General features: G+C 36.5%; 7 protein-coding genes across 10 annotated transcripts; 5 read left to right on the top strand and 2 right to left on the bottom strand.

The window, feature by feature from the left end:
* The first annotated feature begins 430 nt into the window (after window positions 1–430).
* On the top strand, window positions 431–2,999 carry LOC148913397 (uncharacterized). Its single transcript, XM_089029248.1, has 4 exons — window positions 431–954; window positions 1,249–1,397; window positions 1,484–1,684; window positions 2,082–2,999. The coding sequence occupies exons 1-4, from the start codon at window positions 863–865 to the stop codon at window positions 2,246–2,248; spliced, it is 609 nt and encodes a 202-aa protein (XP_088885374.1). The 5' UTR covers window positions 431–862; the 3' UTR covers window positions 2,249–2,999.
* LOC148913396 (uncharacterized) lies at window positions 2,460–4,260 on the bottom strand. The gene is made up of 3 exons (XM_089029241.1): window positions 3,865–4,260; window positions 3,185–3,439; window positions 2,460–2,912 (listed from the first exon to the last, which is right to left on the bottom strand). Exons 1-3 carry the CDS (start codon window positions 4,158–4,160, stop codon window positions 2,702–2,704), a joined length of 762 nt encoding a protein of 253 aa, XP_088885367.1. The 5' UTR covers window positions 4,161–4,260; the 3' UTR covers window positions 2,460–2,701.
* Window positions 4,261–5,834: 1,574 nt separating this feature from the next.
* Window positions 5,835–8,638, top strand: LOC116302518 (uncharacterized). The gene is made up of 5 exons (XM_031711836.2): window positions 5,835–6,339; window positions 7,535–7,577; window positions 7,797–7,837; window positions 8,035–8,080; window positions 8,193–8,638. The coding sequence occupies exons 1-5, from the start codon at window positions 6,097–6,099 to the stop codon at window positions 8,222–8,224; spliced, it is 405 nt and encodes a 134-aa protein (XP_031567696.1). The 5' UTR covers window positions 5,835–6,096; the 3' UTR covers window positions 8,225–8,638.
* Window positions 8,639–11,379: 2,741 nt separating this feature from the next.
* Window positions 11,380–13,483, top strand: LOC148913395 (uncharacterized). Its single transcript, XM_089025765.1, has 5 exons — window positions 11,380–11,706; window positions 12,317–12,562; window positions 12,758–12,917; window positions 12,994–13,228; window positions 13,321–13,483. Exons 1-5 carry the CDS (start codon window positions 11,392–11,394, stop codon window positions 13,481–13,483), a joined length of 1,119 nt encoding a protein of 372 aa, XP_088881891.1. The 5' UTR covers window positions 11,380–11,391.
* On the top strand, window positions 13,305–16,252 carry LOC148913394 (uncharacterized). The gene is made up of 7 exons (XM_089029263.1): window positions 13,305–13,859; window positions 13,938–14,151; window positions 14,319–14,570; window positions 14,649–14,820; window positions 15,130–15,278; window positions 15,558–15,752; window positions 15,834–16,252. Exons 1-7 carry the CDS (start codon window positions 13,620–13,622, stop codon window positions 15,947–15,949), a joined length of 1,338 nt encoding a protein of 445 aa, XP_088885389.1. The 5' UTR covers window positions 13,305–13,619; the 3' UTR covers window positions 15,950–16,252.
* On the bottom strand, window positions 14,289–16,898 carry LOC148913393 (uncharacterized). The gene is made up of 4 exons (XM_089029243.1): window positions 16,665–16,898; window positions 16,308–16,574; window positions 16,016–16,196; window positions 14,289–15,013 (listed from the first exon to the last, which is right to left on the bottom strand). Exons 1-4 carry the CDS (start codon window positions 16,877–16,879, stop codon window positions 14,993–14,995), a joined length of 684 nt encoding a protein of 227 aa, XP_088885369.1. The 5' UTR covers window positions 16,880–16,898; the 3' UTR covers window positions 14,289–14,992.
* A 532-nt stretch (window positions 16,899–17,430) lies between these two features.
* Window positions 17,431–24,384, top strand: LOC116302515 (uncharacterized). Of its 4 annotated transcripts, none has more exons than XM_031711831.2 (8): window positions 17,435–17,748; window positions 18,359–18,422; window positions 19,458–19,493; window positions 20,013–20,039; window positions 20,306–20,407; window positions 20,493–20,518; window positions 21,037–21,103; window positions 21,817–24,384. In XM_031711831.2, the coding sequence occupies exons 1-8, from the start codon at window positions 17,485–17,487 to the stop codon at window positions 22,233–22,235; spliced, it is 1,005 nt and encodes a 334-aa protein (XP_031567691.2). In that variant the 5' UTR covers window positions 17,435–17,484; the 3' UTR covers window positions 22,236–24,384. The 4 variants fall into 4 exon arrangements, with proteins under 4 accessions (XP_088885356.1, XP_031567693.2, XP_031567691.2 ...); XM_031711832.2 differs by having other exon boundaries at window positions 17,436–17,748; window positions 21,037–21,091; XM_089029230.1 differs by lacking the exon at window positions 21,037–21,103 and having other exon boundaries at window positions 17,431–17,748; window positions 21,817–21,968.
* Window positions 24,385–24,665: the final 281 nt, after the last annotated feature.

Genomic DNA, 24,665 nt, shown 5'->3' with positions numbered 1-24,665 from the left:
TGTTTTATCTGGATTATTTGGATTTCTTTTTGGTTGTAGGCAAAATATGAACAAATAATCTTGTGATTTGTTCATCGATTGATGTTTGTGCATCGTGCAAATAATTTACAGTTATTTATTTCGAGTGAACTTATCGTTGTATTTTATGACAGTATACAGCGTTTTACCTTACAGTTAAGGCATGTTGTGATATCAGTCTTTCGATTCCAATACTGTTTTCTAAAACCGTTTTTTACAATTTTTGTGGTTAAAATGTTTTTAAAATATATTAGATCAGTTTAAATAGTGAATTTATATACATTTAAAGATAAATCGTATTCAAAAACTAATTGCACCTTTTTGACGTAATACATTAAAGTGTATATCAGGTCTAGAATTTTTTTACGGTTTTGTCATCTCTAGATGATATAGATAAATATTCCAAAAAAGATTTTCGATTTCGAATTTTTTTCACCTCGAAATCAGCCTTCAAAGTTAGATTTCTGGCGACGCCCAGTCGTGTTGGCCGTGTTTTGGGAGACGCTAATGGACTGGCACTAGTTTTTCTGTGACGTAAATTCGGTGACACAGTTTAGATCGGCCTTTCGAAGTATTGTAAATATGCCTAGTAGGTGCGTGGTTGGAGGGTGTTCAAATATAACGAAGAAAGGCATAAAACTTCATACGATCCCTTATTTTAATGATGACCGACCAATAGCAAAGGCTAGAAGGAAAAGATGGGTCGATTTTGTGTTGAAAAGACGAGCAAAATGGACGCCTACGGCGACTTCGGCAATATGCTCGGAGCACTTTTCTCCAGAGGACTACAGTCAGCGTTACTCTTTCGGAGAAGACGACAGAAAGCTGGCACACTTAGTAAGGGATGAGACCGGAATTGTGTCATACCCAAAACTTTACCCAGTTCCATCGACTAGTTCAGCTGAAGCCAACAATTCTCAAAGAAATCGCCGAAAGGTAAGTCGTCGATTGATAATAAAAAAATGTCACACATATTGGACTATATGCCCCAACTGTAGCACTATCGTTTGTTTACTATATAGATTTTTCTAATATTATAATCATAGTATTATTCTCATATAAAAGCTATCAAGAAATAAGACATAAATGCATGACTAAATATTTGCATTCTTGCAAAAACTTGAATTGCAATATGCAAAATAAAGAAACAAATGAAATCAAACTAAGATATTCGAATAATAAGAATAATAATTTGTTATAATCATTCTCTTTGTTTTCTTTCCTTCCAAGACAAATACTTGCTGTAAGCCACTTCAACTACAATATCATTAGAGAGACAAAAAAGAAGCCAGATGGATCAGACCAAGTGAGATTTATTTATCCGAAGTTTAAAAATGGGGAGGCTACTGTAAGAGATGTGAGAATAAAACCAGATTATGGTAAGAATTGCTATTTCGGCACATCTGATTTAACAAAAAGTCAAAAAATACTTGTATACATGTTATTGTTTATCTTTTATCAATAGGGTATGTGGAAGAGATATACATCACTTTTCTCGAAGCATTGCAGAAAGAAGACATGTTAAGAGAGGCACAGAAAGAATTAAAAGAAATGACCCCACCATCAATGAACACGATGCTGGTAAAAGAAAGTAAAACTGTGGCTTTGGAAAAAAAGGAAAAAAGAAAGAGTATGGTTGTAGACAATGTACCACCCACAACACCATGTGAGTAGGATGTTATTTCCCATTGATGTTTCTAAGTTTGAAGAGTGCCATCATCATACCTGTGAAATTTGCTTAGCTGAATAGCACTGAATAGTGCTAACCAAACAAAAGAAAACAAATGAATTTGTGCTAATTATTACTACTATTTAGATTTTGTACTATTTCACTGGTTATACTGACTGCACTCTGTTTCAGTGTTCAAATATCACCAAGTCCTTATTCAGTGCTTTCACTATAGATCTTTCTTCATAATTAGACTGTTGTGTCTAAGTCATGAAGGTTTATTTCTAATATGTTGAATAATCTAACAGTCATAACATAATAGAAGTATAATATAAACTAACAATTTTGTCATCAACTATTCACTTCATGCTAATTTGTGCATTACTTTTATCAGTATCACAGGTACTTGAACAAGAAGCCAAAGCTGCCGAAATTAAGAAAACAAAGAAGATTGGAGAAGGCAGGATAGAGAAATCAATCCCTCATTGCACTCATTGCAAGAATCCCATGAAAGGACACAAGAATGTGAAAGACTGCCCTAAAAACCAGAAAAGCAGTTAATACTCTCTTGCTTTTAGAGTGAAGTTACTAAACCCGTGAAATAGAAATTACTTGTTAAGGTGTAATAGTCAAATAGACACAAAAGAAAACAATGGCATTAGAGTCTCAGTGCTAAGGTGTATTAGTCTACTATCCATTTCACTGGTTTAGTGACTTCACTCTTATATTAATATGTAGAAATGTATCATTTTGTAATACTTTTTACAATTAATTATTTTATAATTTTTTATTATAGTTGTAAGTGCAATACAAAGTGACAAATACAAAACAACCCTCATAAAGGCAATTTGAGTCATTTCTATTAGACCCATGATACAAAGTTGTATAATTAGTGAGGAGAGTCGAAGTAAAACAAAAGAAAACAGTGAATATCTACTACTATGTAGTGCAATTTTTTTCATGCTTCGAGTAAAATCACTCTAATGCAATGTTCTGTTTATAATATAATATGTATCACTCGTTATCTTCGTATCCACAAAAATCAGTGCTAGGAAACTGTTTTCTTATCGAGTGGTATGCACAAGCAGGCAGTGGGATTCTCTTGGATCCTCCTCCTTGATAACCATGACAAGCACAAGCAGGCAGTGGGATTCTCTTGGATCCTCCTCCTTGATAACCATGAACCAATTGGGTGAATTCCCTGTAAGCTGTTGCACGGAGAAGCCTAAAATATGAAATGATAATTTGTTAGTATATAAACTTATCAAACAAACAAGAATATATTCTTGAAATAAACAACTGTCAGTTACAATTGCTATTTACATCATTATCATGGAAATAAGTAATACTTTAAAACGGCATGGTATGACTTGTAAAGCACGTGAACAGTAAAAGATATAAGAAAATAAGGAAGAAAACATTAGTCATAGTTATCTTACTTGTTCTGGGCCCATGTAATTAAAACTAAGCTTAGAAGAAAAAAAAGGATTTACTCACTCTTCTTCACTGCCAGTTTGTCTATACTTATATCCGTCGATAGTGCGGTACTTGGCACATGATGAACGTAGGGACCAGCGATTTAAACAAACAGGCTCAAACCCTGGATGTAAGGTCACACAAATGGGAGGTACTTCCAATTCTTCGAGCACTTCGGAAGACTTCAGTGACTCGAGACAACCCTCTATTTCGTGACAGCAATTACACTCTTGAGGTTTTTGAAGTAAGTCTTTCTTGCAATGACCGCATCTACACCTAAAAGAGGAAACGTTTAGATTTGCGAGTTAGTAAAAAAATCAAAACGAAACTAAATATTTTGCAAAAAGAGTGAGCTTGTAGCTAGATCTTGATAGTTACGTACATCTACATCTACATCTACATTTTATTGTCAGCAGGAACTATACATTAAGTTATCACGCTAACTATGGGAAAATTAAATAAATAATAAAAAATAAATAATAAAATATAGAGTATATAGAATAGCCTAGATCATAGACGAGACATGCCCCCCGCCACCCCGAGTCCCACGCCCGCGCAGACAGACTTTATGGTCTGTCTTAGTGCGCATGCCCGAAACCCGGAGCAACAGAGAAACATGTCCCATCCCCCAATCCAGGCCACTCCATATAGATATAAAATATAAATATGAAATTTATTAAAATAAATAAATAAATAAATACCAAGCGCTATTCGGCGTGACGCCATCAAATCTTTCTTGAAGCTTTTCATTTCTCTTCTCGATCTTTGAAATTTCTTCGTTATATTCACTGAGCCAGTCCGCATCAGCAAGTGGTTCTGAAGAATATGGTCCTACCAATTCGTGAGATTCAGACCTGATGGGGTAGCTATCATCTGACTCGTGTGTTTCAGCATGTTGATGGCATTCGTCCTCTATTTCTCCATCCTCTTCCTCTGAATATATACTTGAAATCTCGCTTTCAGAGCTGCAATCACTCCCGTAATAGTTCGTAGCCATCTTGTGAAATTATATATTGAAATTTATGTTTTTTGAAGGAATGAAAGTCACTAACGGGTCAATGTTTACAATACTTTGTCTACTCGTATCCTTGACAATCGCTTTTCTCGGTTCTCGAATTTACGTCACTAGTTACCAGTCTCCTAAAACACGGCCAACACGACTGGGCGTCGCCAGAAATCTAACTTTGAAGGCTGATTTCGAGGTGAAAAAAATTCGAAATCGAAAAATTTTTTTTGGAATATTTATTTATATCATCTAGAGATGCCAAAACCGTAAAAAAATTCTAGACCTGATATACACTTTAAATCTCAAAAGTACTGAAAGTTGGTCGACCTGTCCACTTCTCAAAACCTGGTGGCCACAAAATATTATTTTAATTTCTGTAAGAACTACCTTTTATCTCTGCAGTACTCAAATATTATAGTCCTACGAAGTCTAACTTTTGAGTTTTGATTTTTTCCCCTAAGCCATATTTTAGCCAACTGGCCAAAGTCGATTATCGATGGTCGGTAAAATTAAAATATCTAGATATAAATAAGTTCAGATTGAACTTTAAGGCTACTCATCTTTGCATAAGATAGATATCTACTATAATATGGAAGGATTTAGTGTTGTGATGATTTGTTATGGATTTACGAATTTTTAAACATCGCCCAAATTTCATAAATGAGAAGTAGTCAAAAGCACTAATTTGGCCCCCAAGGGGACCACCCCTGAAACTTTGCAAAAAAGCGCCGAGACACAAAACAAAATGTGTTTTATAATTAACCTTGGAAGGGCACACTCACACACAAAGTTTGAAAGAAATCTGTTTTTTCACCCAAAATGGTTATGAGGTTCTTGCAGAGACAGCCTCTTAATAGCATTCTTGCTATAAAGGGCATTTTTTGTATTTTTGATATTAAAATATTTTAACGATTTGGACGATTTACGGCAATCTTAGAAAGAAAAGCACCGATCGAACGACAAGGAAATTTGTCGGTACAACCATAGAGTGTACAAGATAACGAAGCCGAGCTCGCATTCAATTGAAGAGCTTATGTTTATTCAAAGTTCCCAGGTTTTGTTGATTGAGCATTTGTTGAATTTGATCCCTAAAAGACCTTGAGCGCAAACGATTTATGAACAAATCACTGAATCCATCGCAAGCAAATTTCGGATCTTTTTCAGAAGAGAGCAAAAGTACTTAACGCTTTTGAAAGCCGCGCCGGTGACTGAAATATTGAATAAAATAATTTCTAATAAAATGATTTTTAAAAATGCGTTACCATACTACAATAAAACTAGTGTCTGTGACAATTAATGGTTTTGCTTCTTTTGCGCCAAAGTGTCTGTGACAATTACTAGTAACGGTCATTGTTTGTTTTGCGCCAAAGTCTGAATTTCAAGCAGTATTTTAAAGCCTGCAATAATTTCAAGCAGTAATTTCAAGCAATTTCAGTAATTTCATTATGTTTTGCAAGGATTTTATTTTCATTGCATTTGATATTCCATACGATCGATTGAATAAACATATTGCACCACTAGCTAGCAGATCATGCGAAGCAACCATAAATTTTTTGGTCCATATGCATAAAATTAAAAAAAAACAAAACAAGCTGACTGGCGATACGCTGGTCACAGGTGCCAATCACATGAATATCGCAGGACCATTAAAATAAGCTGTTGATTCGATTTTAAAGTCAATTGACAATGGAGTATGTTCTTTGAGTTTGCCCTACTGACCAAAGTATCGAAACTCTGAACATAGTTAAATATGGTTTGAAGTAAATAGGGGAAGTACCGCCTCTACAAACTAACCTTATTTAGTCTGAGGTCATTTAATATTGACTGGTCAATCCAAAGAAAAACCGACTAGTCTCCGCAGGAAATAGGTCGGGGCAAAACCTTCTTCCTCTAGATACTTTTTCCTCGGAACTAAAGTTAATCCAACATGGCAGAGGAAGAAAAACCAAAATCCAGAAGAGAATGCTTGCTTTGTTTGCTTTGGTTTTGCTGTGTTTTGCTCACTTTGGCAGCGTTTACGTTTTCGATGTATACAGTGAAAGAATTTGCAACGCTCAAAGCGCGCATTGGCGATTTGGAAAGCCAACTGAGTCTAATAAGTGGTAACAATTTGGGATATTCAGAGAAAGACTACATGGCATCTAGAAGGACTCTACCGCAATCAAATAAAGTAAGTCTAGTAAATAACAGTAACACTGCTGCCTGTCCGACATCGACTCCAGTTTTAACTGTTATGTTAATGTTGTATCAGGTCAGTGTTATAAAGTATGTCTGTGGTAGAACAAGGCTGTTTCCTCGAGCGTTCTTTTCTTTCTTAAAGTGCACATGAACCCTTCGACAATACTTTCAGTACTGATTCTGCATAAAGTAAATAGTTGATTGGTAAAATATTTCTTGATTTGAGTGATGCGTCTTTAAGTTATGAAGGTTTATACTTCCAATATGTTAATGATGATGACGTCAGGTAAGGTATTTGAGTGTTTTTGTTGTAACTAGTAATACTAAATGCTGGCCATTTTGAAAATAAAAATTGTAAATAGCTTTCATGTAAACCATGAGTAAAATAATGATGCTTTTTAAATACTGTTTCTATGAACCAGTTCGATTTTGTATATTTGATTAAGCCTTAATGACGTCACACTCATTAGCATATTGGAAGTATAAACCTTCATAACTTAGAAACGCATCACTCAAATCAAGAAATATTTTACCATTCAACTATTTACTTCGTGTAGAATCAGTACTGAAAGTATTGTCGAAGGGTTCATGTGCACTTTAAAAGGCGAAAAAATATATACTGCAATAATAGTTTGAGCAAATAAAAAACGCGTTTCAGTAAAATGAAAGTGAAAATGAATTCAGTCATAAATTTAAATAGAATATTACAGTTTGTCAAAACCCTAGAAACAGCTGCACACACAGTGCAAGACAGTATGAAAGTGAAAGTCAACCAAACATACGTAAAAAATACACGAATGGGGTTCAATATTTTTTTAAAATGTATTTTGCAGCGAGTGTTAAAGTTAAGTAAACAACAGCAGAACAATGCTGGCATCAAGCCATAACGCCGTGACATTAATTTGACTTTCTGATGAGGAGCAGCTAGAGGCTATTTTTATCTAATCCATAGCATTGACAATCAACATGAGGCAATAGACCGATCAGAATCCTCGAAGATGACATTGATAGACACAACAGAGAAAGATGATAAGGCTAAGACACAACAAGACTTAACTCATCGTGCGAGAAAACGAAGAGCATATTTTTCACGGGGGTAGGGAGAGGAGAAGGTTCAAAAAGGATGAAGGGAAGGGAGGGAACGTCAAGAGGATGACAGTCGTAACCCTTGTACCTATTCTTTGCAGATTTGGCACACAAGTAAGGAGGACAAGAAAAATAAAATTCATGGTACGACTAGCAACATTGTTTTCTTTGTCAGGTAACCCTTAAATGGCTTTCACAGACTCCACAGAGCCACCTTCCATGCACTGCCAGTGATTGGATAGGATGCGTTGCTGTTATCGTTATTGGTCGAAGCAAAAAGCCATTGAGTGTCAAGATTCTGTAGGTTTGTCATTACTAAGATAGATGGATCGGAGTTTCATTTTTAATTCTGGTTCTTTCTAGAAATAAATAAAAGAGAAACCCAGAAGCCTTATAAGGACAGGGTAAGTATCGAATAAGAACAAGTTTAAGCAACATGATCAATGACTTATGTGACGTGTGTGCTTTATCAAACTATTGGCGAATGGGCTGCACTATCACGAAAGAAGGGGGAGGGGGTACGTTTATTAGAAATAAAAAGATAATTTAGCTTTCATTAACAATGTTATATATTTTTTTAAATACTGTTTTTTTTCTTCAGTCCAATGTTTTCATTCACTTAAGTGGAGGCCTCAAAGCGAGAAGAGGTAAAATACTCACTACAAATCGTTTACCCAGGAAAGATACGCTAAACTGCCAAGGATTAATAGTTTACTCTTATTATTAGTTTTTTAAGGTCTTTATTTGATTTCTTTTCAGATCGTAACCTGATCAAACACTTGAAAGTGTAGAATTTTGACTCCACTACGCTAGAAATACAACACACACACTTTTGTTATACATGGGCAGGTGGGTCAGCTGGGCTCAGAGTTTGACTAGTTTAATCAATTATTTTCTTTCGAAGACTTTTCAAACGACAATTTTTGTACTTTAAATGATAATACACCTATCTAGCCCTAATTAAATCCCTTTTGTGTATGGAAAACTGCAGCACACAGCGTTGCCTATAAAACTGAATCATTTAATAGATCAAGTATAGGCATTAATTAATTTAGACACAAAAAGCAGTCTACACTGCTGTATAGAAATAGACTTTTTATAATTTATGTGATACTGATATAAAAATAGAAAATAAAAATGGTTTACAACATGATCAATGTAAAATAAAAGGAAAAAGCAAAGAAATAAACTAAATCTCCTACAAATTATGTCCTGCTGTATGTACTTCAACTCAAAAAACGATCACCGAAACTTGATCTCTACCAGAGGTCTCGCCCCAATCCCCTAACTTGTGCGTAAGACAATAGCAACAGGTGTCTCACAGCACTGATCTAAGACAAAACCGATGGTTCCATACTGATCGTAGTTCCCGGATATTATTTCATCTACAGCCAAATACAAGTGATATTTTACAGGTTGGACGAAAACGCCATCAAAATGCATAAGAGTTTTATAAATTCCAAACGCATCTTATCGGGTATATTTGGATACGAATGTAATCATGGTAAACAACACCCTGAGACATTCGACGCTAGACTTTACGTTAATTATCAAGGTGGGGTCTTCAAGCTACAAAATGGCGATCGAATCTGTATCCGCGGAGTCAATAGGACTCCAATTACTTTCGGAAGTTGTTGGTGGTAGCGACTCCAAATATCTTTGATTGAGTAGCTTATACTTACCAGAGTAATTCTCAAATCAAACAAGACAACTAACATAGTACTGCATGTAGTGTATATACATGCTTCAAGAGTTCAGCGCTACTGCTCTAAGCGCATGCTCAAAGGGTCAAAAAATTGGGACCATGGGTTTTAATAATTGAATTTTTAATTGAATAATTGAAGTTTAATTGTATTTTTCTTATCAAGCACAAATTTCATTAAATATTCAAAAGCAGGTAGCGTTAAGCTAATTCCAAATCAAATATACCAAAATATAGCAATTTTTACAGCCCATGGTCCCTTGACCCCTTGAGCACGCGCTTAGAGCAGTAGCACGGAACTCTTGATGTACTGTAGAGAAACTACTGGACGAGTTCGAGCATGACTGATCATTAATTATCAAGACCATGGCGTTGTCATCTGCCGAAGGCGTAGCCTGAGCCGGAAAAAACAGCCAAGGTCTTGATAATAGTCCCCTTCACAGTTCCCTGCGCCATCTTGAAAGGTAAGGTAGCCGTGCCTTTGCATCGAAGCGAGACGAACGGTGAGCTTGTAGTGATAGAGATATTTGAATAATTGTCCAAGGTGTTAAAAAAGGAGCAGGGAACTGTGAAGGGGACGATTCATAATGTTACGGGAAAGCCGAATTCAAATATTATCTTATTATACATAGCTACATAATGCTACACTACACTAGTTGGTGTCTATAGTATCCCATCATGCTACACAACACTAGTTGGTGTCTATAGTATCCCATCATGCTACACAACCCTAGTTGGTGCCTATAGTATCCCATCATGCTTGATATCTCCAGTTCTCTTCATCTAGAACTCATACTGCTCGAACCTCTACTTTGCGTGACTCCTACTTTGTGCTCATCTGTCCCCTTTGTAATTCACTTCCTATTTCCATCCGTTCTTCCCACGCCATGTCTTTATGTTTAAAACGTCATCTTAGAGATCTTTTCTTTATCCTTCTTAATAACATTTTTAATGTACATAATATCCGCACATGGTGCCGATACTGTCGCCGATCAAATTTACATTCGACATGAATGTGCTAGTCTTTATCCCTTTTTTCAACGATGCGCAATTCCTCACAAAAGCAATCCACTTATTGCTCTATAAGTTTGATCGGTAGAGAGTGGCCAATATTTAGATCTTATTAACCGAGCGGGAGGTCTGTACGGGATAATCTTGACTGAGGTCGGAATGTACAGACCGAGCGCAGCGAGGTCTGTACCCGACCGAGGTCAAGATTATCCCGTACAGACCGACCAAACTCGGTTGATAAGAGTTTTATTATATGACCACCTTTTATTAAAAAGGACAAAATGTTTTCGCCGTAAGATTAATATGCGATCGGACCGGTTAATACCGGAGAATCTAGACCAGTCCGCGATGCGTTCTATCCAATCAGATTGCTCGATTTGCTAGTGTCCAGGCTCTAAGATTCACGGTCATATAATAAAAGCCCGTATTGTTGGCTCCGAATTACCTCGCGATAGGACAATCGCCATACAAATTGAGCCGCCAACAAAGCGCAGCCTTTATATGCTGATGATATGAACCTGCTATATAGCCATAAATGTCATAAAAAGGCATTTCAGTTATGAACAAAGAACTTGCTTCCCTTATAATACCTCATTATTCTTTGAAACACTAGCTAAGACCTTTATCTTATAGCATCTCATCATGCTACGCTGACAACTTTGCTAACTTTTTGTGCTACACTGGTGTCAGTCGCAGACTAAATGGCGCACTAATTTACGTCTCCATACACACATTTTCTTTGCCACGGACAGTAGAGAAAGCCGAGTGGCAATTTCAACGATGTTTGCTCGCACCTAAATAAGCAAAATTTTGAACGAGTTGTACAACTTTGTGCCCGTATTATAGCAAGATTACTGTTTTATGGCATTGTTTCACCAGTTTAATATTTGTAATCAAAGCGTCGGTCAATTTAAAGGGGGACTAGCACGAAAATTGGTCAAATTTTCAAAACTCTTCAAAAAGTCGCTCTTATGATCAATATTACTTACATAAATATTTCCTGAGTATTTTTTTAACATATTCCCGCAAGAAGTCCGTTAAATTTTCGTTTTTCTTCGTGGCCGCCATTAATCATCTCTGTTCTCTCGGGGGAGTCTGGGTCGAGCGGATATGACGTCACTTACTCAACCCAAACAAACCAACGTGAGAAATTTGCTAAGGAAATACATGTGAAGTACGGGTAGCGCGCCGGTAATTCGGAGCTTTATCTGTATTTGTTTCCTCAAAAATTAAAAACTATTAAGAATGCCATCTAATCGTTGTGTGGTTCAGGGATGCAGTAATAAATCTGATCCAAAAAATGGCATTTCAGTGCATTCTTCGCCGATTAACAAGCTGGAACGCGCGAAGTGGAAGCGTTTTGTCACGACGCACCGCATTAACTTCGAGCCTGAAAATCGTTTCACTGTGTGCTCTGAGCATTTTGAGGATAGCTGCTTTGAAAGAGCAGTGCATTTTGAAGGCTCAAAGAGAATACTAAAGCCGGGATCTGTACCAACTCTTTGGAAGCCCGAAATCAACAGTCAGGACGAACTTATCAGTGACAGAAGCCGCCGACAGGTGAGTAGCACGAACTTCTCTACGCTTTAGCCAAAAAAATTATAATACTCTTAAGATTTTAGGTAGGTAGTGGTGAGAATTCAAAATTGCAATTACTATCATAACTTTCTAGGATCAGCAGTACTCTTGCTTGCTTTTTAATAACCTTTATATTCATCTGCGTGAAAATTTCGCGGCGCGCCGACATATTAAAGCGACCAGATTGCGCCAACATCATGCATTGTTTATTGATCAATGAGTCGTAATATTTCAATCAATAGATTACAAACCAAGATTTACACTCTTTAACTTTAATTTCCTGAAATCCGTAAATTAGAAAAAATGCTTTAGAACAATTTGGCGTTTATGTTGTGTTTACCGCAACAAAAGTCATTTATTTCAACTCTGTTATGAATATCAGCTGACAGTAATGTGCGAAAATCTATCAAATAAGATATGTTCTGATTTGCTTGAATTACATTGAAATAGTAAGTCATCTCAAAAACACTATATGAACGGGTATGGATAAACAATTATGTAAAGCGAAAAAACCCATCCTACTACCGTAAAATATATAGCCGGCCGATGTCGAATAATCATCATCTAAAAAGGCCATGTATCTTTTCCACAGATAATACGAGACATGGCAATCAACAAGTCGACGAACGATGATTCAAATACGATTGATAATGCGACTGGAGATACGACTGAAAATACGATGATTCAGATAAATGTTTCGGAAAATGACGAGGTTATCGACGAGTCTGGTGACAGTGTTAATATCTTAGTAATGGATACTGTGGAATCATCTGTGAAAGTGGAAATCCCAGGTACTTCCACCTGCAACGAAGATTTCCAAGAACAAACCCTGGAAAAAGTAAGTATAATTGGCGTTAATGTGTAAGGATTTTTCAAAGGGTATTCTAGGGCCAATTATTAGTCAGGGGCCTGCAGAACTAGTGACAGTGTAACCTTATACAACAAACATTTAGTTCAAAGAAACACTTTTTTCATTTGCATTCAAGCAAGTCACAGTCTTTTATTCAAAATTTTCAAATTGTAAATTTATCAGGATCAAGCTGCAAAGTATGGAGAAATCGAAGAAAAGCTAAAACTATCCAAGAGAAAGGTGAAAAGCTTGCAAACAAAAATCCGCAGGATGGAAAAAAAAGAAGAAGAGCTACTTGGTGCTTTAGGAGAGAAAGTAAAAAAAGAGCAAATGATCACTACAAGTAAGGATGCTGTTATCAAATTAAAAATTAAATAATATCATTCACTGTTTCAGTAATAAAAGTATATTGATTCTAGGTACTCAGACATATTACTATGACTTCGATAATACTGCCAACGACAATGAAGAAAGGGCTGATGTAGACTGGGAACTCGATCCAGAGCATGAAGACCAAATAAATGGCATGGGAGTCGAGGGAGAAGAGCAGCCCCAATTGGAAGATGAGGAAATGGTCAATCCCGAAGAAAATGAAAAAAAGTATTTAGAATTGGCAGATGATGATGAAACTAAAGAACAAAATGTTAACTTTAGGTATGCTTGTTTTTATTCACAATGTCAAATGAGCTAACAAAATATTATAGTACCTTGTACCATTGACATCTGAAAATACTTATTTTAACCAGGTTGGATATTGATGGCAAGAATCCCCGTGAAGAGCCAAAAGCAATAGTGTTCTTGTCAAGACTTCTAATCCTGTTCCAGGTTTGTCGGTCTTGCTTAAGCTCCAAGCAAAAGGTTGAGATCAAACCAGTCTGGGACATATATTGCTGTGACAGCCAAATGTGAAAATTGCAACCAAGTATTTTCATGGGGAAGCCAACCAAAACTACTTGGGAAGTTTCCAGCTGGCAACCTATTACTCAGCCTTGCAGTATTGTGTGCTGGTGCCTCTATAAGGAAAATACTTCTGGTGTTTAAACATATGAATGTGTTGGCATTCCATGAGGCCACTTACTACTACCATCAGCGTCGTTTACTAATACCTACGATTGTTACATTCTGGCGGTCTTACAAGCAAAACATTATAGATAAGCTTGCAGGAAAAGAAGTTGAATTGGCTGGGGATGGAAGACATGACAGCATGGGTCACTCTGCCAAGTTCTGTACTTATTCAATCTTCTGCTGTACTATTGGTCTTATTATTGATGTAATCCTTGTCCAGGTACTATTTAGAATTTTAAATGCACATTAAAGTTTTCTCTTAAATTAATTTGTTTTTAAATTAATTATATATTTTCAGTCCAATGAAGCCGGTAGCAGTACTGCAATGGAATTTCTTGGTCACCAAAGAGCCTTTGCTTACTTGTTAACAACTGGTTTGATAATCAAGTCATTCATTTCTGATCGCCATAAATCGATTGCAAAGTGGATGAGAGAGGAATGCCCAAAAAAGTGTAGAGAGGTTGGGAAACCTGTGATAAACCATTTCTTTGATTTATGGCATGTAGCAAAAAGTAAGTAAATAAATTTATTAAGTAGGTTTTTTCACACACAGAATGGTTGGATAAGCCCATATTAAGGCACTGTAATCTGGGAAAGCCAAAATAAATATAAACTGGAATGTTAAAAGTTATCCACATGCAATGCCATGTTTTCAGTTAATATTTTCTTTATTTTATAGAAATTCAGAAGATACTCAACAAGTTAAGCAAGGAAAAAACATGTGAGATAATTGGACGATGGTCAAAAGCATGCGTAAGGCATTTCTACTGGTCAGTTATTTCTACGAAGGAACTACTAGGTGAAGTGAAACTTGCAAAGTTTCAAGCTTTTTTCTGCCATGTGGTTAATAAACACAAGGAACTTCCAAATAAATTATTTAATGCCTGCCATCATGGTCCAGTCATTCAAGAAAAAGTTTGGATGACCAGAGGTAATGAAAATATTGCTATTCATTGTTATTCTTTAAAAGTTATTTCAAGAAATAATTTTAAGTTTATACCTATTTCAGGTTCAGAGGCATATGAAAAACTAGTAGAGGCATTAAGTAAGACTGCTCTAATTAAAGCGATCAAGAAAACGTCATCAAATGGACAGACAAGTTGCCTAGAAGGCTATCATTCTGTAATAAACCATTTTGCACCAAAAATGCTAGCCTTCTCTTATCTTGGAATGCTTAGCAGGTAGGAACAACAAATATGTGTAATACACAATAGTTAGCTTGTAATGGTGTTTTAACAAAAAAACATCCAACAAGTAAAATAATATAGTACATACATGAAACATACTGAGAAATGATACACAAGGTATAAAACATCACATAGTAAATACTTTAATTAACAAGTAGAGCTCATCCTAGTCTTCATCTGTCATGTCCTTAGAAAAAGAAAAGAAAACATTAATTTAGTTAGTGACAATAATAAGAAAGTAATAACTCATATCATTATCATACCATCATTATTGTACTAACTCAAGCTCTGTTTGCATAACAGAACCATTTTAGCAGCACTTCATTTCAATTATAATTTGAATCGAGAGTCAAAAATTGATGACCATGGGGAACCTCGCCTACGAGTGCATTATGCAAAGCATAAGTATGGGGAAGCCACAGTAAAGGAAGCGAAAACACCACAGAATTATGGTATGTTCAATTCACTCAGACATATTTGAACTATTTCTTATGGAAATAATTGCCTATATATGCTGCACCTTTTTCACTGCTAAGGCTGTATTCATTATGTATGCCAGCGGTGGGAGGTGAATTGTTTCCCAATATAGTGTAAAATCTCATGCTTCACTATATCACTATCAGACAGAGAAGAATGTGAAGTCTATCCAGTGTACAAACAAAACATAATTCAGATCCCCCATACATAATTGATATTCAGCCAAATAAAGCAAATATCACTTGATTTTACAGATTACGTCTGTGACATTTATAAAACGCTAGTGGAAACACCACGAAATGACCTGAAGCAGGTTGAAATAGAGCTTAAAGAAAGTATTCCTGAACCAGTGTGCTCTGCCTTGGATAAAGAGTCACATTCGGATGCTATCACCAAGCATAAGAAGAGAAAGTCAATGGAAATTACAATAGTACCACCTACATGTACAGGTATTTATAGCTACTCTAGGCACTAGTTTCTTATTGAGGGAACAAAATTGATAGAATCACAACAATTTTGTTTTTCTTTAGAACAAGAATTACAGCAAGGATCAGCCAGGGGATCAAATAAAAGAAAAGCGCCTACGTGCCGAACATGTGGAGCCCCCAGAAAGGGACATAAGAGAGGACAGTGCCAAACTGACTAGTAGTTTACTCTCTGAAGTTTATTCTTAGTTTTTACTATGTTGTAAGCAATAGTTATCATACTATACCTCTGAATCGTTCTGTTCCTCTTCATCTTCTTCTTGGAAGCCTTTATATTCTCCATCTTCAGAGGGAAATCGAGCTCTAATAGCGCTGTACGCACAGCATGGTAGGGGAAGCCGCTTTGAATTTCCAAGATATTCCCAAACCAGTCGGGTGAACTGCCGATATGATACGGATCTCAGAAACCTATGTGAATATTATATTTTTTTAAGCATTAAAGAGTAAATCAATCGATTACCGGAGACGTGTACGAAATCATAAATAAATAAACACAGAATTGACTTGATTAGCACTTACTGAGACTTAGTAGCACGTCCTTGTTCATAAAAGGAAGTATAACGCTGATTCTTGCGCGTTCTCAACCCTACAGCAGCGATTTCCAGTACCCACTCATCGAGGCAGCCAGGACTAAAACCAGGGTGAGCGGTGATACACGAAGGAGGCTCTCCAGGACCTTCTTCGACCAACTGATTCAGTTTTTCCTGGCATTGGTCAATATCGGCGCAGCAAAAACACTCCTCTGGCTTTGTGACGAGGTCCAAGGAACAACGATTACACTTGCACCTACAATGGCAATAGAAACTAAGTTAGTAAGTTTTGAGAATGTAGAATACTATAAATTGCTATCTACAATATGGAAACTTTCTGACATACCATGAGCGAACTTCCACCTCTTCTTCAAAGCGTTTGTTCAACATAGTAAGTTGCTCTTCTTCTTCGGCTACTTCACGTTGATATTGCAGGCTTTCTTCTTGAGTAGCCACCGGCTCAAAGTCTTCAGCACCAGTGGAAGTAAATAATTCTTCTAGGTCTGAGCCAGAACTCTCAGAAACGTTGGAAGAACTCGAAGAATAGGTCTCATCCGCCATGTTATCTACTAAATTTTACTAGTTTACAAGACGCTTGTTGAGTAAGTGACGTCACAAGAAGAAACCGCTGACGAAAACTTGCGGGCTCGGCAGGCGACAACGAAGCAATGGCGACCAGCGATTTTTCATGAGTTTTAAGTCGAAAATTTAACCGTTTTCTTTCTAAATCGACGAAATTTCCGTGAAATAAGAAAAATCAGGTTATATATCACCACCTGGGTTGAAGAAATTGGCTTTTAAAATTGACCAATTTTCGTACTAGTCCCCCTTTAATCAAGTGGAACCACTTACGCTGTAAAACACGAGCTTGCTATTTCGATGAAAGAAGCTAATGACTGTGATAAAACAAAAGCAGAAAACAGGAGCAGATATGAGTAAATGACTTTTGTACCTGAAGAAATCGTCCGCTGATTTGACCACCGAACATACTTACAGTCATCGCAGAGAGAACTCACTGACGTAAGACTAGGTCCTAGTTCATCCCTACACAATTAACAATAGAACATGCAGTATCTTGCCAGTGATCACGTGATCTTCATTCTAGGAAATGGCACAAACACAGAACCAGTGCCAAAGGTTGGAAACCCCGGTTCCACACAACACAAATGGAGAAGGAGAGTCCAAACAAGGCGCCCGTCTCCTTGCCGGGATGTGCTACAGTGGTATTAGTCATCTTGGTTGTGGCCTCGTTGTCTATGTCAGCTGCGGCCATGTGGGAAATCTTTAATCTCAAACAAGAGTTACGAGATCAGGAAGTTGTTATTCGTCATTTGCAGGCTTCTCAGAAGCCAGATACTGAGTCGGGAATGGCAAAGCACCAACAAGAACAGGCAAAGCTCAAAGAAACGGCCCAAATGCTCCTGTCTAAGGTGTCCATATTTTGTAACTGAATAACCTTGTGTATTTAGTCAAGCTTATTCATGCCTAGTAATGATTATCAATCCAATAATTTGATCGTGAATAATGTACTCAGGCAATGTTTATACTGCGTGAATTTTTTTTCTTTGACGTTACCAATGTTCAAGCAACTCTAACATAACAAGACAATGAAATCGCAATGGAGACGTATTTTGAAACCAAATCTGGCTCAATATCTAATACAAAATTGATATTTGATCGAAGCTCCTAAACAAAATCATTATTTATAATTTAGAGAAAATATTTCGAGATTGCTGTCTATTTTGACGTCATTAAGGCCTAGAATCATGCACGACTCCGTGGTAATGCTACCGATTGATAAATTTAATTCATTGATCTGCTTTGCTTATGTTTTGGTCTCTAACTGCAAATAATTCAGCGTATGGCATTACTTTTATAAGGAGTGATATGTTCCAACATCAGTCATCGTCAACAAGAGCTCGCCGTTATGCGATTAATGGTTTTTAAATGTGTATTGCGTGAGTGTGAACTTGGGAATTGTTCATTGTTTTGCAACTATAAAGGCTAAGTTTGGTTTCCGGGTTTTCTCCTATTTCTTAGGTACGTCAATTGGAAATTAGAAACCGTGTGGCTCGAGCTGTTCAAAGATGTCGATGTAAACAAGGTAGGAATTAATGAAACCTCAAGGAGATACACATCGAAATGTAATAGGTCAATAAGGTTTTTGTATCGTTCTGACGTGCAATGTAGTCTGCAAGCCTGTCTGTAAGTCTCAATATTGGTTGAATTTTCTATCAATGGCTTCAAATATCTTACCCAACGAGGGCAGAAAACGAAAATGCACAAAATGGCAACGATAATTACGAGTAAATTTTGTCAGTCAAGAAGAGGACCAGAAAGAAATAGAAGATGGTTATTATTAATGAATGAGGCATCAAACGAGTTCAATCGTATCGACAAGACACAAGAATATATAAAAATACCGTTCCAGGAAAGAAGCAGTACAATTGTTACTCACAGGCATTTCAATGGTTTATATAACACGAATCAAATTTAGCATTCGCCAAATATTCACCTGGCCTCTCGAGAGTGTGTTTTTGCTTTGTACATTGCAAAAGTGTTTTTTTCAGAAGACTATTCTTTTACGTTTTGGTTTTATCTCAGTAGTGTTGTTTAGTAAAGCGTGACCTATGAACAAAGTCCGACAATTTATCATACTATATTGATATCCTGGATTATTCATAGCAATGTCACGCAAGTGTGTAAATACCTTGGAAAGTCAATGTTGTTTTGTCTGGTCTCAACAAAACAGTTTTTTTGACTAGATACGCAGATATACTTTAACAGAAGTCGGTGTCAAATAAGAAAGGCGCCGTGCACTTGCAATCCCTCTAAGAGCATTTTTTCCAATGTCTAATTAACAATTGATGTTTTGCCAACATTTACCACTAACGACTGGGCATAGAGGGATGCATTCTTTTAATGTCTACAAGTGCACCGTATCCGACAATGACTAGCATTGCTATACTATATTATATTTGCAAATGCTTTAAATAAATAAATAAATTATGGGATTAACAGTGGATTCCACAGGGTGGCTCCTCTTCCTCTGGTTTTTAATTTCACGGACATCGCAATACCCAAGCCAATAAAAACGAATGAACGAAATTTCCATTCATTTCTACTCTATTTGTTACAGGTCCCCCAGGTCCGAGAGGTCCTAGAGGGCCAAGGGGTAAGTAAAGATAGGCATGTTATGAAAGTGTTTATGATGAACGCTTCTACCAATGATGGGTTCTAATCCAGAGGGGAGTTCTCCTTTGGATATCAGAAAAGAATGTTGAATGCAGAATTCAAAGATAGGCAGGAATTTTTACTGGTCTTTAAAAGAGATTGAGAATAGTGCTTCAGATGGATCCACGCATGGACAACCAAAGAAGACCCTTAAAGGAAACCAAGAGGAACCAAGAGATGCAACTCTACCTACATGTGTGAGGAAATACGCGAATGGATCCGTGTTGAAATTGGTGCCCCCATCGATAAAATTAAAACCTTACTTATGTTAAGGATATTTCTTGGTTTTAACCAGTAAATAGACTAATGTAATCTCTCTCATACTTAAAACATGCATATTAGCTAATTGCTAATTTAGACCGAAATAAATACAATAGAATAGCTCAGACGTAAATGTACCGTACGGAAAGAACAATTCTGGCACAATGTATCAGCTAAAAGGTCTGTGTTTATTTCTCAGGTAAGAGGAGAAAAAGAGGCCGCAAAGGTAACTGACCAACTAATGCTACTCTAAGCCGATATATAACACCAGCAGTATAACTAGGCTTCACAGAAAGAGAAAAAAAATTCTGTTAATTAGGGCCGGGGAAATCATAACGTAACCATGTTTGCCTTAGAGTGGGGCGCTTTCGCTTTGCCGGCGTATAACAAGAGGGGCAAAAAAAGCTCTGGAGAGAATTAATTCTTTGATAAATCCAATAATATTAGCCAAGAAATTTAAGTAATTCACTTCCTTTTTCAAAAACCATGTAGGTCCAAAAGGCAATCCGGGTCCAAAAGGAGAGCCAGGACTACCGGGGCCACCGGGACCCCGAGGAAGATGCAGACCAAGAAGAGGTGGAAAATGTAAACAAGGCGAGTTCAAGATCGAGCTACTTTTTTCCAGAAAGTCTAATTCGGAATATTATGATGACATTAATGCCCTTATTTTCTTTTTTAGGCCTAACCGCCAGAAGTACGACGATGGTAAGCAGCTTATCCAAACAATAAGAAATTAAACTTCGAAAACATATCTCCTACAGTTCATATCAAGGGCGGATCCAGGGGGAGGGTCGGGGGGGTCGCGACCCCCCTGTCATTCCTGAGGTCAAATGGGCTTCCTGTGGTAAAAATGCGACTGGGATTCCTTTTCCCACAAAATTTACCCCTGAGACCCCCCCTTCAAAAAACCCTGGATCCGCCCTTGCATATGCCACTGAAATTCACATAAAATACCTATGTTTACTGCCTACGAGGTCCGTACGTATCGTAAGTTATGAACCGCAAATTGACGAACCATATTGCTTGAAATTACCGAGTCATATATATAATAGAAGTAAAGGATTCGTTTTATGGAAACAGAATAGCTTTTTCCTAGTCCAGAAGCGGCATTCCCGCAATTTAATTTTTTGGAGAATTGCTTGATAGTTTGGCCACATCTTTTGGTAAGATTATCTTTACAACTAGTTAAATAAGCGTATATTGGATCTTTCCATGATTTATAGTTTACCGAATCAGCGCACATTGAAGGTCATGGCGGAGAGATACATCCCCAGACAGGTAGTGAAAAATGTTAGTACAATTCGAGTTCATATATGGCGCCGTGTAGACTTGATGTCCGAGCTCTGTGCTTTTGTCATACATTCTTTTGTTGAGAAACTCATTTTGTACAGCATTGTTGGGCTGGATTTGGAAAAGCGAGACAGGGGAGCTTTTCACAATCTTTTTGCTATCCCGCAATCATATGTCTTTTTCCTGTTTCTTTAAAATCTTTGGAAAGCTTTGTAAATAGCAGAGCGAACATCGAAATTAACGAAACATTTTTTCTAGATGACATGCCATAGTCTTTTCTCGGAGTAACTCAACATTTTTGTGAATCCGCAAGATTGAAATTTTGAGAGAAAAAGCGAACGAAATGTTTCTTTTGCAAACAGCACCAAACTCGGATACCAAGTGTAGACAGAGCCCATACCATGAAAATTAGTTTATTAAAAAATATTGCATGTACCTTCAGTTATTCATCAGTGTGCAGAAGCCGTTTCTTTGGTAAAATAAAGTTCTTTTTGGTTTACTTTTTTTTAAATTTAAAATTCAGAAAACAAGAAGAAAGTTGTAACGCGTGCGCGCAGGAAAAGGCGGGAAAATGACGCGGACGCGTCATTGGCGGGAAAACGTTTTGGCGGGAGAAAGAATAAACCATTAAGTCATTTTACACATTTTTTCGTATATTTTCATTATTCTCTTTTGTCTAATTTTTGCATTTATTTATTTATCATTTTCTTTAGTTCATCGTATAACAAACTGGAGAAAAGGCCACATCAATGGTAAAATGCGTTTCGTTGATCAAGGCATTCTTATCATCGGGGTTTCTGGCTACTACTACGTCTATTCACAGATTTTTTACTACTCTGGCGATGCTTTTTACATGGCTCACTACCTCTATAAAAACGAAGAACCGTTAATGCGAAGTCTTTCCAGTGTGGCAGGGCCAAGACGAAAGTACAACACTAATTATAATGGCGGTGTGTTTTTTCTGCAAGCCGGAGATAGAATCACTGTTCGCGTTCCTTTTAACAAAATCCTCTACATGAACCGCGAAACCAGTTATTTTGGAGCCTTTTTGATATTTCCATCAAGCAATTTTACAGTTGAGGCTTCTCAACAGAGCAGAAGCTCAACACTCTCAACAATTCAGCCTCAGTAAATTATTTAGAAATAGCTGCAACGGATGTATGTACGGTTGGTAATGCGGTGCCGGAGAAGAGTGCTCGCCTCTCACCAAGGCGACCTGGCTTCGATTCCTGGACTCGGCAAAGTATGTGAGTAGGGCTGCTCTTTTTGGGTTCTCCAGTTTTTCCTCCTTCCTCAAAAATCAACTTCTAAATTGCAATTGGAATCTAGTGGAACGAGACTTTTTTGTACACTGCGAGCAGTCCCACTTTTCACTCCAGACTTAGTAAAGACGAGTGTTTCAGTGCTGTTGACTCACACAGACACTGTAGCTGAAAGTGGACCACCCGCAGTCTAGGAACAAGAGCCACTCTGTGGATCCACTGTTTACTCCCTTTTATTCTTACTTTTATTTTTTGAAAGGTTGCTTTTTGATCCATGCACAGCCAGTTCATTGCTACATTCAGGGGCATAAATCCAGGATTTTAAAATTGGGGTTGAATATTGTCTTTTATTCCTTATATGGCAAAGAATGCACATACTGATACCACTAGTAGCTCAACAAAGGCAAAAAAGGTGAAAATATGGTGTTTCGAATTGACGGTGATTAAATTTGTGAGATTCAAGTACTGAACCAAATGAAAGTCTATCGAGATAAAATGTTTTCAATGATAAAAACACTTTTTATCATAGAAAAGGGAGAGGGAGTGGCTAGTCAACCACTCTCATCACCCCTCTTACCACTACTGACATTCAATGAATTCTCAAATTTATGGGAAGTAATCTTTCTCCATGGGGAAAAATAACCAATTTATTCACCTTATAAAGTGGAATGAGAGATAAGAGATTAACCCTATTGAGAATATCTTTTTAAATCGAATTAGGATTTAGAAGTTGGTTTTTGCAGAGGAAGGAAAAAACTGGAGAACTTGGAGAAAACCCTTTGAAAGATTTGCTGAGAATTACTTCTTTCCCTATCAAAGTTTTTATATTTCATATGCTATGCAACAACAAGTGGGTTTTAAAATGAATAGAAAATGGTAATTATTTTCATCAGGCTAATTACAGCAAGATAGTACGATATGGCAAGTAGTAGAGCAAAGAATACCATCATAATAAATGAATGAAAATTAACTGGCCTTAAAATAATGAGCTTAGAATACCAAATACTGCTTGGGCTATTTATAATAAGTATCTCATCTTAAAAGTTTCAACTTAGAATTTCTAATTAAAAAATTATAAACACGCTATTTTTGAGATTTAATGAAGTTATAAGTAAAAATGATGGAGTTTCTTATTCTTCTTGATTCAAACTATAAATAGGTCACATAACATTAGATTATGACCTCTCAGCAAGATCTTAATTACCAATTCCACTATGGCAAAACTTTGTGCTATGCCTTTCTAAATCATTTATATATATTAATACATGCCTATTTTTTGATACATACATAACACTATAAATCAAGAAACATATTCAAGAAAGTATCAATATGTATATATATACATATAGCTATATTGTCCAGGGGGGACTTAGGGGTGAAAGTATTAGGTATGCTTTGTCATCTCATAGGAATAAAAATTAGCAGTTTGGGTATCATTTAGGGGTGTGAAAAATAAATTTAGAATTTCAGCATTTCTTGGTATCTTTTAAAGGAAAAGCCTGTGGTTTTGATTTTTTTATTTTAGAAACCAAGATTTTTATGGTAGAAAATTTTTGGTGTACATCTTTGAACTAAGCCATAGTTTAAATTTTACCACTGTTTTATGATTATTGTATGATATCTCTTAGGTGTTCAAAATGTCCAGCCATAACCTTTTTAAACACTTTCAATACTTTAGGAGTATTCTTGAAAATTTCTGATAAGCATACTCAATACTTTTCCTTGGATCCCTCCCCCCAGGTATTCTTTATATTGTAATCATTAGAATATTGGGTGATCATTAGGATGCCATTACAAACTACTATGTTCTACATGCATACAGTTTTTAGAGACACATGTACAGATTAGCTAGAGCTTAGTTATTAGCAGGGATTATTTCTATGGGAGATCAACTTGTGAAAAAGTGCAAACATTATTAAAATGTACATAATTTTATACATTGTACATAAAAATATAACTATGTAAATATCCTTGCAATCATAAAATATTAATTAAATAAATAAATGCTTTTCAAAAATATCCTTTTCTTATTTGTAAATTTAATTATTGCAAAACTTTTTCAGACTTTTGTTTTAGATGATAAAAAAAAATTGTGATATTGTTTGTTTTTCAGAGTTCTTTATGTAAAACAGTCAAATCTACAATCATGTAATGCAAACTTCCTGTTTGTTAGGAAATTGCTTTCTGGGTGTGGCTTAATTAGCATAAAGGGTTATTGAAGAAGCTAGAATTTCATTTGTTTGATAGGGGAGGGAGAGGAAAGGATATATAGAATATATTGTTTTTCTTAGAGTTTTCTA

This window comes from Actinia tenebrosa, unplaced genomic scaffold, assembly GCF_029948245.1.
Source record: "Actinia tenebrosa isolate PJP-AT-01 unplaced genomic scaffold, QUT_ActTen_1.0 PGA_scaffold0__85_contigs__length_37466705, whole genome shotgun sequence".
NCBI classification, from domain to species: domain Eukaryota; kingdom Metazoa; phylum Cnidaria; class Anthozoa; order Actiniaria; family Actiniidae; genus Actinia; species Actinia tenebrosa.
This window is presented reverse-complemented; position numbering and strand designations above follow the sequence as displayed.